Consider the following 15,209-nt stretch of genomic DNA (forward strand, 5'->3'; position numbering starts at 1 on the left):
CCGCTTCAATTTCTTTTTCTTTTTCCACAATTAAAAAAAACCAAATGGTTAAATGGTGAGGTATATGCAATAATACAAACATAAATTAGGTTATAGGCGCATTAAGAGGGACATGTCCTTATTTTTCAAGTATATATATATATATATATTAATATATTTGTATCGATAAATTTATTATACTTTCAGCAATACAAATACTAAAACATACTTCAAGAAGTTTTGTAATTTTTCCACTAAAAATGAAAATTTTAAAAATAATATGTTATTTTTATTTACATTTTTCAAGGCGTTCTATATTACTTACATAAAAATATATCTAATTTTGTTAGTATTTTTCTTTATTTTTAATTTTCTAACTTCACAATCTTCCATAAGAAATCCTGCCATGTAGAACTATCTCACTGTTTATATGTATTTACTAAATTGAATGCGTAATACGTGTTTATATCCTAATTAATTACTCAAAAAAATTTCAGGAATAAATATATTTTTAATTGTCCACATGTATTTTATAGTTATAAGTTAATGTATAAAAACAAAACATTCTAAGAATTTTTACTGTTTAAAACTTTAGAGATTAGAACTGTGCATTGCGGTTAATTGACCTAGTAAATTAAAATAACAAAATACAATTAGATCTAAAATAAGGAAATTCTTATTATTATTACTAGACGTAAGCCCGTGCTACGCATGAAATTTAATTAAAAAAAGTGACAGCGCTACTTACAAGATTTTCAACGTAAGGTCGTTATGAAAATTCTTTGTGCGGTGTTTTTAGAGGTTAAAAGAATATTTTTCTTAATTTAATTAAATAATAAAATTAATAAGAGAATATGTTGAAGAAGAGAAATGGTGGAAGGAAGGTTATTTATCAAAAATAAAAAAGGTGAAGGGAAGGTTTGAGAGAGAGAGAGAGGAGAGAGCAAAAATAAATGAGGAAAACTGAAAAACGATAAAAAGAAGTGGAGCAATTAATTAATGTGGAGTAATAAATTTATTATATCGCCATTTAATTCAACGGTTATAAATTTTTAATAGAATTTTAGAAAGGATTTTTACAAAATGTGAAAGTTAGATTTTTTTTTTAACAGTATAGATTTTTTTTTTTTGCCCTTTCCCTCCAAGCTGTCGCTCTTAGGCCCGAACCGACATGACTTCCGCTTAAAACCCTAAAAAATCCTTCACTCTCAGTTCTCCTGCTCGATCTCTCCTCTCTTCACCTTGCCATGTATCTATACAGCCTCACCCTCCAGAAAGCCACCGGCGTCGTCTGCGCCATTAATGGCAACTTCGCCGGCGGCAAGTTGCAGGAGGTCGCCGTCGCTCGCGGCAAGGTCCTCGAGCTCATCCGTCCCGACGACAGCGGTAAGATCCAAACCCTTCTCTCCGTTGAGGTCTTCGGCGCTATCCGTGCCCTCGGCGTTTTCCGTCTCACCGGCTCCACGAAGGACTACCTCGTCGTAGGCTCTGATTCGGGTCGAATCGTAATTCTCGAGTACAACAAGGAGAAGAACGTCTTCGATAAAATCCACCAAGAGACTTTCGGGAAGTCCGGGTGCCGTAGGATAGTTCCGGGACAGTACCTAGCGGTCGACCCGAAGGGGAGGGCTGTTATGATCGGAGCTTGCGAAAAGCAGAAGCTTGTCTATGTTCTGAATAGGGATACTGCTGCTAGGCTAACAATTTCTTCGCCCTTGGAGGCGCATAAGAGTCACACGATAACTTACTCCATTTGTGGGGTTGACTGCGGGTTCGATAATCCCATTTTTGCGGCCATTGAATTGGACTACTCAGAGGCCGACCAGGACTCAACGGGGCAAGGAGCGAGCGAGGCCCAGAAGCATTTGACTTTCTACGAGCTTGATTTGGGGCTTAATCACGTGTCTAGGAAGTGGTCGGAGGCAGTGGATAATGGTGCCAATATGCTCGTTACTGTTCCTGGGGGAGATGAGGGACCTAGTGGGGTCTTGGTTTGTGCAGAGAATTTCGTGATTTACAAGAATCACGGTCACCCTGATGTTCGGGCAGTGATCCCGAGGCGCACAGACCTGCCTGCAGAGCGTGGGGTTTTGATTGTCTCTGCTGCCACTCATCGACAGAGGTCAATGTTCTTTTTCCTCTTGCAGACAGAGTATGGGGATATATTTAAGGTCACTTTGGAACATAATGGTGGGGAGGTCTCAGAGTTGAAGATAAAGTACTTTGATACTCTCCCTGTGGCTGCCTCTCTATGTGTTTTGAAGACGGGGTTCTTGTTTGCAGCATCAGAGTTTGGGAACCATGCATTGTATCAGTTCCAGGCGATTGGGGAGGAGGCTGATGTAGAGGCTTCGTCCGCTACACTGATGGAAACTGAGGAAGGTTTCCAGCCTGTGTTTTTCCAGCCCAGAGCTTTAAAGAACCTTGTGAGGATTGATCAGATGGAGAGCTTGATGCCAGTAATGGACATGAAAGTGGAAAATTTGTTCGAGGAAGAAACACCTCAGGTATTTATGCTTTGTGGACGAGGTTCTCGTTCTTCCCTGAGGATACTGAGACCAGGCCTGGCTATCAGTGAAATGGCCGTCTCACAACTTCCTGGTGTGCCCAGTGCTGTTTGGACTGTGAAAAAGAATGTGAATGATGAGTTCGATGCATACATTGTTGTGTCATTTGCAAATGCTACTCTAGTGCTTTCGATTGGTGAGACTGTGGAAGAAGTCAGTGACAGTGGCTTTCTTGATACTACACCTTCTTGGCTGTTTCTCTCATAGGTGACGACTCTTTGATGCAAGTTCATCCTTCTGGTATTAGACATATTAGGGAGGATGGTCGTGTCAATGAGTGGAGGACTCCTGGTAAGAGGACCATAGTAAAGGTCGGTTCAAACAGACTACAAGTAGTTATTGCATTGAGTGGTGGCGAGCTTATCTACTTTGAGGTGGATTTGACTGGTCAGTTAATGGAGGTGGAAAAGCACGAAATGTCTGGGGATGTGGCTTGTTTAGATATCGCCCCTGTGCCCGAAGGAAGGCAGAGATCCCGTTTTCTTGCAGTTGGATCATATGATAATACTATACGTATTCTATCTCTGGACCCAGATGACTGCATGCAGGTTTTGAGTGTGCAGAGTGTTTCTGCAGCTCCAGAATCTCTCCTATTTCTCGAAGTACAGGCATCAGTTGGAGGAGTGGATGGTGCTGATCACCCTGCCAGTCTCTTCCTTAATGCCGGTTTGAGTAATGGTGTTCTGTTCAGAACAGTCGTGGACATGATAACTGGTCAGCTTTCTGACTCCCGTTCCCGGTTCTTAGGATTGAGGGCGCCGAAGCTGTTTTCCATCGCCGTAAGAGGCCGCCAAGCTATGCTCTGTTTGTCTAGTCGACCTTGGCTTGGCTACATCCATCAGGGACATTTCTTGCTCACACCTCTCTCATATGAGGCTCTAGAATATGCTGCTTCCTTTTCATCAGATCAATGTGCGGAAGGTGTTGTTGCCGTAGCTGGGGATGCTTTGAGGGTATTCACCATTGAAAGATTGGGAGAAACCTTCAATGAAACTGCGATACCTCTGAGATACACTCCTAGAAAATTTGTACTCCACAAGCGGAAATCTTTGGTTATAATTGAGAGTGATCAGGGAGCATTTACTGCCGAAGAGCGGGAAGCTGCAAAGAAAGAATTTTTCGAGGCTGCTGGAATGGGTGAAAATGGGAATACCACCACAGATCAGATGGAGAATGGGGATGACGAGGATAAAAATGATCCCTTATCTGATGAGCAATATGGTTATCCAAAGGCAGAGTCAGAGAAGTGGGTTTCTTGCATCAGGGTTCTTGACCCGAAGACTTCAAGCACGACGTGCCTGCTTGAACTTCAGGATAATGAGGCTGCATTCAGCGCATGCACTGTGAATTTTCGGGAGAAGGAGCATGGGACTCTTTTAGCTGTTGGTACAGCCAAGGGTTTGCAGTTCTGGCCAAGACGAAATTTAGTTGCTGGATTCATCCACATTTATCGGTTTGTCGAAGACGGGAAGTCCCTGGAGCTTTTACACAAGACCCAGGTTGAGGGTGTTCCTTTAGCTTTAAGCCAATTCCAAGGAAGACTACTTGCTGGGATAGGGCCTGTATTGAGGTTGTATGATTTGGGGAAGAAGCGATTGCTTCGGAAATGTGAGAATAAGCTGTTTCCTAACACAATTGTCTCGATTCACACTTATCGTGATCGGATTTATGTGGGCGATATGCAAGAGGTACGTGTTGAATACATATGTTGCTGCATATGTGTCATGTAGTCTAAGGTGTACCTGTTTCTTGCATCTTGTTGTCATATGCATATAGGGCTGGGAAGTGTTAATATTTGAGTATCAAAATTTGGATTTTTTGCTGTTTAGGGCTACTTTTCTATATTCTAGGGTTATTATAGTTATTAATGTTATAGGAAATCAGAAAATTCATTTTTTTTAGTGCTCAGCTTTCATTTATTATTAATTATTAATCCAATAAAAGTATAGCTGGATTAGTTTATCACTTGATCATGAAATTTCTAGTATTGGTACTGGGTTGTGATTGCTAAGACAATGAGTGAAAATATTTGGAGGAAATCAATTAGATGAATAATCTGTTAGTTGCTTGGGTAAAGAAAATAAAAACGGTAGCTACAGCTTGAAGTGCATAAGATGTTGAAATCTGCTATCAGGCTGATATGTAGTTTGGAGTTTCATGTTATTTCGTAGAGTTTTGATTGCTTACAACCTTATGTTTTGAAGCATGCTATTCAATATCCTCAGACTGCATGTTTGCAGTATGTAATAGAATTCCAAGTAAATTTTTTACTTTTATAATCATCTGAGATATTTTCTTCTATTCTGGTTTGATTTATTGCTACAATGCTATAATTAGTAAATGATTATGCTTCGAAGCTCTAATGTTTTTGACTTCTCTGTATCTGCAGTCTTTTCATTACTGCAAGTATCGTCGAGATGAGAATCAGCTCTACATTTTTGCCGATGATTCCGTTCCGAGGTGGCTTACTGCTTCACACCACATAGACTTTGACACAATGGCGGGTGGGGACAAGTTTGGGAACATCTACTTTGTACGTTTGCCTCAGGATGTCTCAGATGAGATTGAAGAAGACCCAACTGGCGGGAAGATAAAGTGGGAGCAGGGGAAGTTGAATGGTGCCCCCAACAAGGTTGAGGAAATTGTTCAGTTCCATGTGGGTGATGTAGTCACTTGCTTGCAGAAGGCGTCCCTTATTCCTGGTGGTGGAGACTCGGTAATATATGGGACTGTAATGGGGAGCTTGGGGGCTTTGCTTCCATTCACTTCTCGGGATGACGTTGATTTCTTCTCACACTTGGAAATGCATCTGAGGCAGGAACACCCGCCATTGTGTGGGAGAGATCACATGGCATTCAGATCTGCTTATTTTCCAGTCAAGGTAAATTTCCACGTTCCTATTCTTTTAAATGGACCGAGGTAGGTATGCTGATGAACCCTTAATCTACTTATCAAAATGTTGATTGCACGGCGTATTACATCTTCTTTTGGTGTCAAGTTACCCAGAATTTTGTTAAAATTAGATTTAGAACTCTTTACCTATCTATTCATGCTAGAGACCGTTTTAGATAAATCTACTTTGTTCTTCCATTCATGGGAAAAGCATGACACAGAATTTCTTGTTTGTAGTAGGGAGACCGCGCTCATGGCAGATTAGTTTGTCGCTGCATTTTTTTCCTTCTTAAATTATGTTCTGATGGAACAAAAAAAGAAAACAAATAGAAAAGAGAGCAGTTTTAATAGCTGCTTTATTTCTGTCTTTATTTCTGGCTGTCTAGCTCAGATTCACATCGTCTGCTGGAATAGCTGCTTTACTGTTTTTAAGTTCTGTATAAAAATGGTTATTTACACTAGCTGGGAAGAGAAAAAGGTCATTTATGATCATAGTTCAGCTTTCTGGTGCTAATGGTACTGAGTAGGCCAAAACCCATGAATGATTTGGTCATTGCTAAGACATCTGATTTCAGTTTCTTCTTTCTTGTTTGTTTCTATCAACTACTGACATGATTGTTGAATTTTGTAGGATGTGATCGACGGGGATCTATGCGAGCAGTTTCCCACATTGCCTATGGACTTGCAGCGGAAGATTGCGGATGAATTGGACAGAACACCAGCAGAGATACTGAAGAAACTCGAAGAAGTCAGAAACAAGATCATATAAAGAATAAGATATGTCTGTTTCAAGGTGTTCCCACATTGCCTACATATCTCTCTTCGTGGTGTTTTACCTTTTCTCAATGTTGGCTTGGCTGCTTTCAAATTGAGACAAATCACTGCATAAACAGGTCGTTGTTAAAGAGCATATATCTATGAAGTTTCCTGATTACATTGCTGATATTGAGCTTCATCTGCTTTCTAGGTCATGTAATTGTTTGTCATCCACCAGGGCCACGGCCTGACAGGTCTGTCGGAGAAGGGTCATGGAAGGGGCCCAATCTGCAGAATGATCGGGTTTGGGATCTTTCAATTCTAGCTAGCTATTTGCTTTCTATTGCTCTTTGTTTTTGGTTGAGTTCACTAGTCGATAGTGTTTCGCCTAGACAGAACCCAGAGTGTAGGGTTTTAGGTTTCTTTCTTCCTTCTATCCTTGTAGGAATCTGAATGATGATAGATTGAAGGTCACTACCTCTTTGTAACTCCCCCCTCCCCAACCCAACCGTAGCCCTGAGCTGAGTTCTTACCTTGCCATTCATTTTGTTCGAAGTCTGAAAACGTCCGAATCACTCTGTTCGATGTTTGAGCACATCCGAGTCTCTCTTTGGGATACCTTCACATCAAATCTCTCATTTAAGACGCATAAAATCTCACTACTCGAACTACTTCAGACAACTCTCCTGTCAGTTGAAATGCGCATAAACAGGCGACTAGCTATAAGAGGAATAAGAAAAGGCCTAGTGATAAGAGTGGAATAGAGAATTACTGTAAACGAAATCATGTACTTTGTCGAGTTTTTCTCCAAGTTAGGCCTTTTTTGTTTAGAACTTGTTCCTAAATTAGACTTAGTTTAAAGATAATTTCCAGTTGAGACTTATTTGTGTGAAATCATTTCAATTCAATACCTATTTTTTACAACACTTTAAAAACTACCCTAAAAAGTATAATCGGATAACTATTAAAAAAATATTAACTGTTTTGCCAATCAGGGTAATCGGTTAATCGAGTTTTTTAAAAATAAATTCTTTTTAGAAATTAACCGGTTCAGCTGTTTTGTACAAAATTCTTAGGAGTCAAGCATGAATTGAAGTCAATTTTTGTACTCATAAAGATATTCCTATATTTTATTTACGATATCTTTTTTTCCAATTCGTTTAATTGAAATCTACAAAAAAAATCAGTTAGGTTCAACTATGTTGGACACAATTTTTAAGAGTCAAACGTAAATTCAAGTCGATTTTTGTGGATATTTTAGTTTTGTTAATTTAATTTTCAATTACTTTTACTGTTTAAATAATTTTAGTTATTTTATTGAATTTGACATTATAGTGACTAAGAAAGAAAAGAGAGAAGCTTGTACGACATATGGGCGAAAAACATGACATTATATTTACTTAAGAATCTTTTAATCATAATGATCGGATCATTTGACATGACTAGTCAATTAGGTTACACCTTTACTTTATCGGTCCAGATTTAATAACATTGGACAAAAGAAGGAAAAATAAAAGAAAGATGCCTAGGAGAGGGAAAATGTTCCTTGCTTGCAACCTAAGATTTGGAAAGAAAATATTGCGTATATATATGGTACTCCTAATATGAAATCTCTTCTAATCCTTCAAAATAAAATTTGGGGCAAAATAGACTAAATTACCTGATACCTTATTCGGGTTGGATTTGAAATAATAAAAAAGGGAGAAATTTCAAAGAAACTTATAAAATTTTAAAAGTTAAAAATTCAAAAAGAACATGTATTTTTTTAGAAGTGATCCATAATAAATTGATCGAATTACGTGATATTTTTTCAGGTCGAATTTGAAAACATGAAGAAAAAGGGAAATTAAGCAAAAGTTTGAAATCATTTCCCTCCCTCACATGTCTTTCTTTTAATTTTCCTTTTCAAATATAAGGTCGCCTTTTTCGCCTCGGGCAGCATGACAGGGAGCAGGATCGCCATCACTTAATCTAGGCTGAAGATAGATATGTAGAAGTGACGCAGCGCGGATCACGGTTTCTCGCGCCTAAATCTAAATTTAGACTCGAAGGGAATAGAATACAACTAAACCCTAACGATATGCTGAAAACAAAGAGTTATGGCAAACTCAAAGTATCATTCATTAATAGGTGTTTCTGAGGTATATGGTTCTCCTCTTACAATGAGGTGAATAGCCTATATATAAAGGGAAGACACCTCCCTTGACTATAGAATAGGAAACTGACATCTATACTCTTCTAGATTACCTTCCTATAATGGAACACAGAAATAATCTGAAATAGGAAACTTCAGACTCCTGACTCAAACTAAAATTGCACGTAATATCTAATTCTAAATATATTTCTATCGCCTTAGATTTACTTTAGCCCTTTCATGAAGATGTTTGGCAAAATTAGCAAAATTTTCTTGAGTTTCTGTTCCAATCTTGTCCCGAATAGTTGGCTTTAAACTTTCCATATACTGGGAAACTTGTTTGCTCTCTAACTCGTTTAATGCATTACGCTCCGCCAACCTTAAGAATTCCGCCGTGTAATCATGGACGGACCTCGACTCTTGCACACATCTCTGGTACTTCATGAACAAATATTGCTCATAATCTGGAGGAAGAAATCTAGGCCTCAACATTCGCCTCATGCGTTCCCAAGTTTGGATGGGCTGCTTCCCTACACGTCATCGGTTCTCTTGCACACGATCCCACCAAGCAGATGCTCCTCCCTTCAATCGGTATGCCACCAGCTTTACGCGCTTCTCCTCGAGAACCTCGGCGTATTCGAAGAACCGGTCGACTTTTGAAAGCCAATCCAAGAATTCCTCGATGTTTAAGCATCCGTTGAAAACGGGAATATCGGCCTTCAAACCAAAGTCTCCAGCATCCTGGCGATTTCTTTGATTCATTCATTGATGAACAAATCGATCGTATGCAACTCCACTCTCCTCATCCGAATCTTCATAATATTGGATCTTACGGGGAACACGTTGAACAACGGGTGGCTCACGAGGAAAAACTCGCTGTGCCTGACCGCCGTCTACCGCATTCTGGTCAACACGCAAGTTTAGAGCACCAAGCATGGTACGAAGCTCCTCAAACCTCAGGTCTAGTCTTTGCTCAAACCTCCGCTCGAGAGTCCGCTCCATCCTTTCGATCCTCTGCTCCAGTGCTTGAATCGCGGCCACCTCCAGCTCTTCGGCATTAGGGTGGTTGTGAATCGCCTCGTCCGCCATGATCAGATTTAGGCAACTCCTGCTCTAATACCAACTGACGCAGCGCGAATTACGGTTTTTCGCGCCTAAATCTAAATTTAGATTCGAAGGGAATAGAACACGGCTAAACCCTAACGATATGCTGAAAACAAAGAGTTATGACAAACTCAAAGTATCATTCATTAATAGGTGTTTCTGAGGTATATGGTTCTCCTTTTACAATGAGGTGAATAGCCTATATATAAAGGGAATGCACCTCCCTTGACTATAGAATAGGAAACTGACATCTATACTCTTCTAAATTACCTTCCTATAATGGAACAAAGAAATAATCTGAAATAGGAAACTTTAGACTCCTGACTCAAACTAAAATTGCACGTAATATCTAATTCTAAATATATTTCTATCTAAATTAAATATACTACCTAATTAAGATAATAAAATTCTGAATCTATGGATCAAGACATCTCATCTTCCCTTTTCACATTACGAGAATATTTCCTTGATATATCCAAGATATGCTTCTTTAGGCTTGGGATTGTTGGTACATATATGGGCTGAAAATCTTCCGCGTCAAGAAGTATGTGATGAGTGGGCGCTTCAAGCACCGGGCAGTGCCCAGCGCCGCGTCCGTGGGCCGGGATTGGTTTCCAGCCTGGCCGGTGTGGGACGGGCAGAGGCCATGATGATGGCAGCGGAGAAGAGGACCGAGGCGACAGAGTAGGCAAGGACAAACAACCAGTCGGTGCCAACGAAGAGGCGGAAGTTGTTCTGCATACCGACGAAGAGGTTGGCGAACTCGGCGCTGGAGGGGCTGCTGAGGAGGAGGAAGGTCTGCTTGGCGATGACGTCAGTGACGAGGGGTGGGAGGGAAGGGAAGATGGTCGGGAGGAGGAAAAGTGAGAATGCCAAGGTGGTGAAGGTTACCCAGAATTTTGCTCAGATGAACTTGGCTTGACTCCTTTTTATATTGTGCGTGTATATATATATATATATATGCCTTTGTATGTGTATATAAGCCTATACATAATTAATGATCCCATTGAGAAAGTGGATGGAGAAGAGAATGAGTCTTCCTTTGTATAATCTTTTTTCGATAATGTTCCTTTGCATTATTTTCAAGTCAAGAACCATTAATGCATTAATGGAGTTAACTCGAGAAAATTAAGGATTGGCTGTCTTTGTGGAAATGTAGCTCCTGGTGATGTTCCTTCCGAGGTACAACCTTATGTAATTTATTTATTTTTATATAATTTTTATAATTTTTTACCAATCGGGAATAACCGTTCATTCTAAAAGTTTTAATGTATTTGCATTTTCAATATAATATTGAATGTCGTAATTTTGTTAAAAGTAAAATAGTAAAAAAAAATAATCAATAAAATTTAAATTAAGAATTATCAATACGGAGCTCGCCCGAATTATGCGGAGTTTTATTTGGGTAGGAATTATGCGGAGTTTTAGTTATAAGCCTAAGTAAGATAGAAACGAAATATTTGATGGCGACAATTGAGTTATAAAAATATTGTACGATAACATATATAATATCTTCTGTAACGAATGGAAAATGTATCCAGTAACAAGAAAAGTAATAAGAAGAATTAATGTGATTTGTATGAAATTATTATTGTCAATAAAACATTACAAAAAATATACATTATAAAATATATAATACAACACAATATAGATAAAAATTATGATATAGACAATGATCATTAAAAATATAAAAGAACTGTATCAATCGTGAGAGGAATGGATCGGTGTATAGAGTAGATAGAAGATAGTGTAAAAAATGAATTTTCTCGTGTTTTATTTATATGACATATGGTACATTAAATTTTGGAAAATTTTTAATATTTCGAGAAAAATGTTTTAAATTATTGAGAGAACCTTCAATTTTCAAAAAAATCTTTAAATATATCCCTAAATACAAATAACATATATGAATATCTAAAATTCTTTTGATCAAACGTATACATGAACTGGCAAAATTCAATTAACTTGAAGCGGTAGTTAATGAATCATTTCAGAATTTATTAGGTCATACAGTCGAAAGATGAATTGAGAATTTTATGAGGGTTGGAGGAAAAGTGAGAATGCCAAGGTGGTGAAAGATGGTCAAGGTGGACAGAATCGGATGAAGAAAATGATTATTAAGGCGTCAAGAAGAGAGAGAGAGAAATGGAGAGTTTGTGCTTTTGTGGATTAACTATGTGATTTTATTTTATTTTATTTTATTTTTTTAATTCAGGTCAGTCGAAGAACCGACTCAAATAACCCGATCCACTAGCAGTTGGGCTTTTTAGGCAATTTTCATCCTTACGGGGTGGAAGTTTCCCTGAACCGACTCAACCTGAAAATTCGGTTCCTTGGCTCGAATTTAAAAAATCCGACCCAACCCAAACCATTTACACCCCTAGCACTTGGTCCATGGAAAAAGAACCACTTTTAATTTATTAGTCTTATATTCTCCCCTTATGTCAGTGCTCAAAACCTGCACTTGCATTTTTTTAGGTGTATACCATAGGGGTGTGTACGGACACCGGGTATACCTGGAACCGGTCGGAACCTACCCGGTAGGGTAGGATCCAGGTAACTCGTATTGAAAATAAGGTAGGGTCCAGGTATCAAAATAAGGAACCGGTGAAATCCGGTTTCGGCTCCGGTTCCAACCTACATGGTACCTAGAACCATAACCGGAACCGATACCCGGAACCGGATGGTAATTACTTAAAAAAAGAAGAAGGTAAAGTTAGTCTCATTCTCTATTAGTCTTAACAGAGTCGGGAAGATTGAAGACACAGGATAGGAAGAATCCTAAATCGCCTCTCGTCTCCGACTCCACCTCCTCTCGTCTCCGTCGGTCGCTGCTCGTCTCCTACTCTGAGTACTCTCCACTCCAACTCCCCTCCGTTACCGTTCTTCTCGCCTCGGTTCACGTCCTGGTACATTGTTCGGCGGGTGCGAAGCTCATCCCGCCCTCATCGCTTTCGCGGCTGCCTGCCTCCTTTTCCCTCTCTTCCGCTCTCCGCCATCCCTCCTCTGATTATTGTTGACATCCAATCTCTGCAACCGCAACCTCTTACCGCATCCACTCTGCATTGCCCAGCCGAATTGAAAGAGGTGAGGGTTTTCATTTATAGGGTTTCCTAATTTTGTCGACTTCCTCTGGCTTGGTTGATTTCCGATTAATTGTCCCCTCTGACGGTGATGAAACCAAATCTCATTGGGTTTCTACTGCCCCCTTACCTCCACTCTCGTCTCGGTCCTTACTTGTGCCTTAATCCCGCTTCTAATTTAATTTGAGGTATTGGGATCTCAAATTTGTCTCGATCTTGCTAGACTTCGTGATCTTGGTCCTTTGCCGGTAAAATAACGCAGTTAATTGCTCAAATTTGTAATGAGAAGTACGATGACAAGTAGCTTTTTTTGCAATTGATTCCTTGAATGTTCCTGAGCTGGTTTGTGGAAAATAGGTAATGATTATGGTTTTATCTTCTTTAAATATCGAAAAACAATTCCGTAGGGGGTCACACGTTGTTGATTCAAATAATTTGCGGTGATTACTGATTATGGGTGGGATATTTTCGATTTTATTTAGCTATATAAAAAATTTACAAGTTCCAATAGGGTACCCGGAACCTGTGGTATAATATAGGTTCCGGGTAGGTTCCGGTTCCAGGATTCAACAGGGTAAGGTTCGGGTATGGTGAAAAAAACTGGGTACCCGGAACCGATCACCCCTAGTATACCATGATATTCCGAAATCTAATAAATCTCGACTAAGAGAGGGTGAAGCGCTCCATTCACAAAGGATGCTTTTGAATTTCTAATCACGTGAATCATATTTTACATTATTAAAATTTCGGTGTTTGAATTCTCAGCCCAACAATCAAGGGCAAGGATGGGATCTTATTGTAGCCCGTCAGCCCATACATCCGCACCGCACCGGCCATAGGCCAGACTACAGAGGATGTTCTACTCTATCTTCCATTTGGGCGAAGTAGTTTAGGCTATGTGAAACTCGACCTGAGATCGATTATGATTGAAGGAACGCAACCATGTTGAGATGCCTGGAACAAATAGCTGTGGGATGAACGCGAGACCTCCTGATCACAGACTGATGGAGTCGTGACTGTGTCGTTGAGGATGACTCTTACTGTCACAGACTTTGAACTTGAATTGTTTGAGGGAATCAACCATGCCTCTACAAGCTCGGAATACTCTAAGTTACGCCTACTCCTAAGGATAGATAGCTTGAAGAAATTAGGAAAAACTGTAAAGATACGATTTGTTAAGTTGATCGAGGATCCCTTCTTCAATGGGATTTTCTAGTATTTATAGATTTTCTCAATCCAGTGGTGTTTATGAAACTTCTCTCTGGAACCTTGAGAACGTAAGTTAACGGTTATTGATATCCTTCAACTGTAGATCATTATCCTCACGTGATAATTATCCATAGAGTCGACGCGACTTTATGGATAACCTTCATATCTTCTCTGCATAATATGCTCCCTATCTGGAATGGTGTCGCTCAGAGCTCACTTCTAGAATATGCTAAGCAGAGTTCGAACCATACACTTCCATGGGCTCCGGATTCCGTTTGAATGTCGGGGCAGAATCTATCCATAAGATGCCTTCATAAGACGTCGTTCCCCTCCCTACGTGAACGTCCACAGCTTTGTATATTTATAAAAATGCCCCATGATACTATTATGCCACGTGTATTGTTGTAGAAATTTATCTAAACAATGATTATAGGTCCTTCTATTTGGTGGGGGGTGTGGCTGGGTGGGAAGTGGGTGGGTTTTTCCTCTTCGCGAGATTCCATTCCCTTTTCTTTTTGTAATTCTTGTAATTTTAAATTTTTCTCCGCTTTTTTGAGTTTTTAAATTCGGTCCAAAAAATGTACTATGTAATTCGATCCATACATCGTGTCAAAAGATTCGATCAAAAAGCTCAACGCATTATTCATTTTTAATGATTTTATATCATACCCTAATAAAATTCTACATAATCCAATTAACGTGTTAACGCCAAATGATTCAATAGTTATGTTGAAAAGTTAGTGATGTTGTTCTCCTACATTTGATGAAACTAACCTAATCATCATGTCAATAAAAGATGCTTGACCCTGTTTTCAAATATCTTTTTAGCGTTTTCAAATCTAAGCCTAATCCAATGGACATGTTACGCCAAATGATCCGATCATAAATCGTTTTTTTATTTTTTGTAATTTTCATTTTCTAAAATTCCCCCACTTCCCCCCTCCTTTTTAGCGTTTTCAAATCCAATCCAAATAAGTACCACGCAATCTGATCACGGATTATACCAAAAGATATGATTGAAAGGTTGACGAGTTAAGCCTTTTTAGCATTTTCAAATCCAATCATAATAAGATTACACGTAATTCGATTGACGTATTACGCCATATAATCTTATCATTAGGTCGAAAAGTTACTCGTTTTTAATGTTTCTAAATCTAACATGAGTAAAGTACTGTATAATTCGATGGACGCATTATGTCAAATGATTTGATTGTTATAGTCGGATTATTTTCAAAAAATACTTTTACCCAAACTTTTATTTAGAAAAATTAAAAGAAATTTTGTACTAGAGGTACTAGATATACAAATTATGATTTACGTAATATTCTTTTTCAAATTTTAGTTTGTGGGTGTGAAATCCTTCTCTTTTTTTTTTCCTTCTTTGTCCAATATTTTTTTTTATCTTGGCTTGACAAGTTAGTGGTGTAAACTATAACGTAATTGATCCATCGGGTCAAATGACCAATCCTTATGGTTGATAAGTTA

At 39.0% G+C, this 15,209-nt stretch overlaps 1 protein-coding gene across 1 annotated transcript; it reads left to right on the forward strand.

The window, feature by feature from the left end:
- The first annotated feature begins 1,154 nt into the window (after nt 1–1,154).
- Nucleotides 1,155–6,789, forward strand: LOC116189832 (spliceosome-associated protein 130 A-like). Its single transcript, XM_031519570.1, is given in 5 exon segments — nt 1,155–2,730; nt 2,733–4,234; nt 4,936–5,427; nt 6,070–6,231; nt 6,406–6,789. Coding segments are annotated over 4 exon segments (3,636 nt in total). The 5' UTR covers nt 1,155–1,226; the 3' UTR covers nt 6,208–6,231; nt 6,406–6,789.
- Nucleotides 6,790–15,209: the final 8,420 nt, after the last annotated feature.

Source organism: Punica granatum, unplaced genomic scaffold, assembly GCF_007655135.1.
Source record: "Punica granatum isolate Tunisia-2019 unplaced genomic scaffold, ASM765513v2 Contig00025, whole genome shotgun sequence".
Classification (NCBI taxonomy): Eukaryota; Viridiplantae; Streptophyta; class Magnoliopsida; order Myrtales; family Lythraceae; genus Punica; species Punica granatum.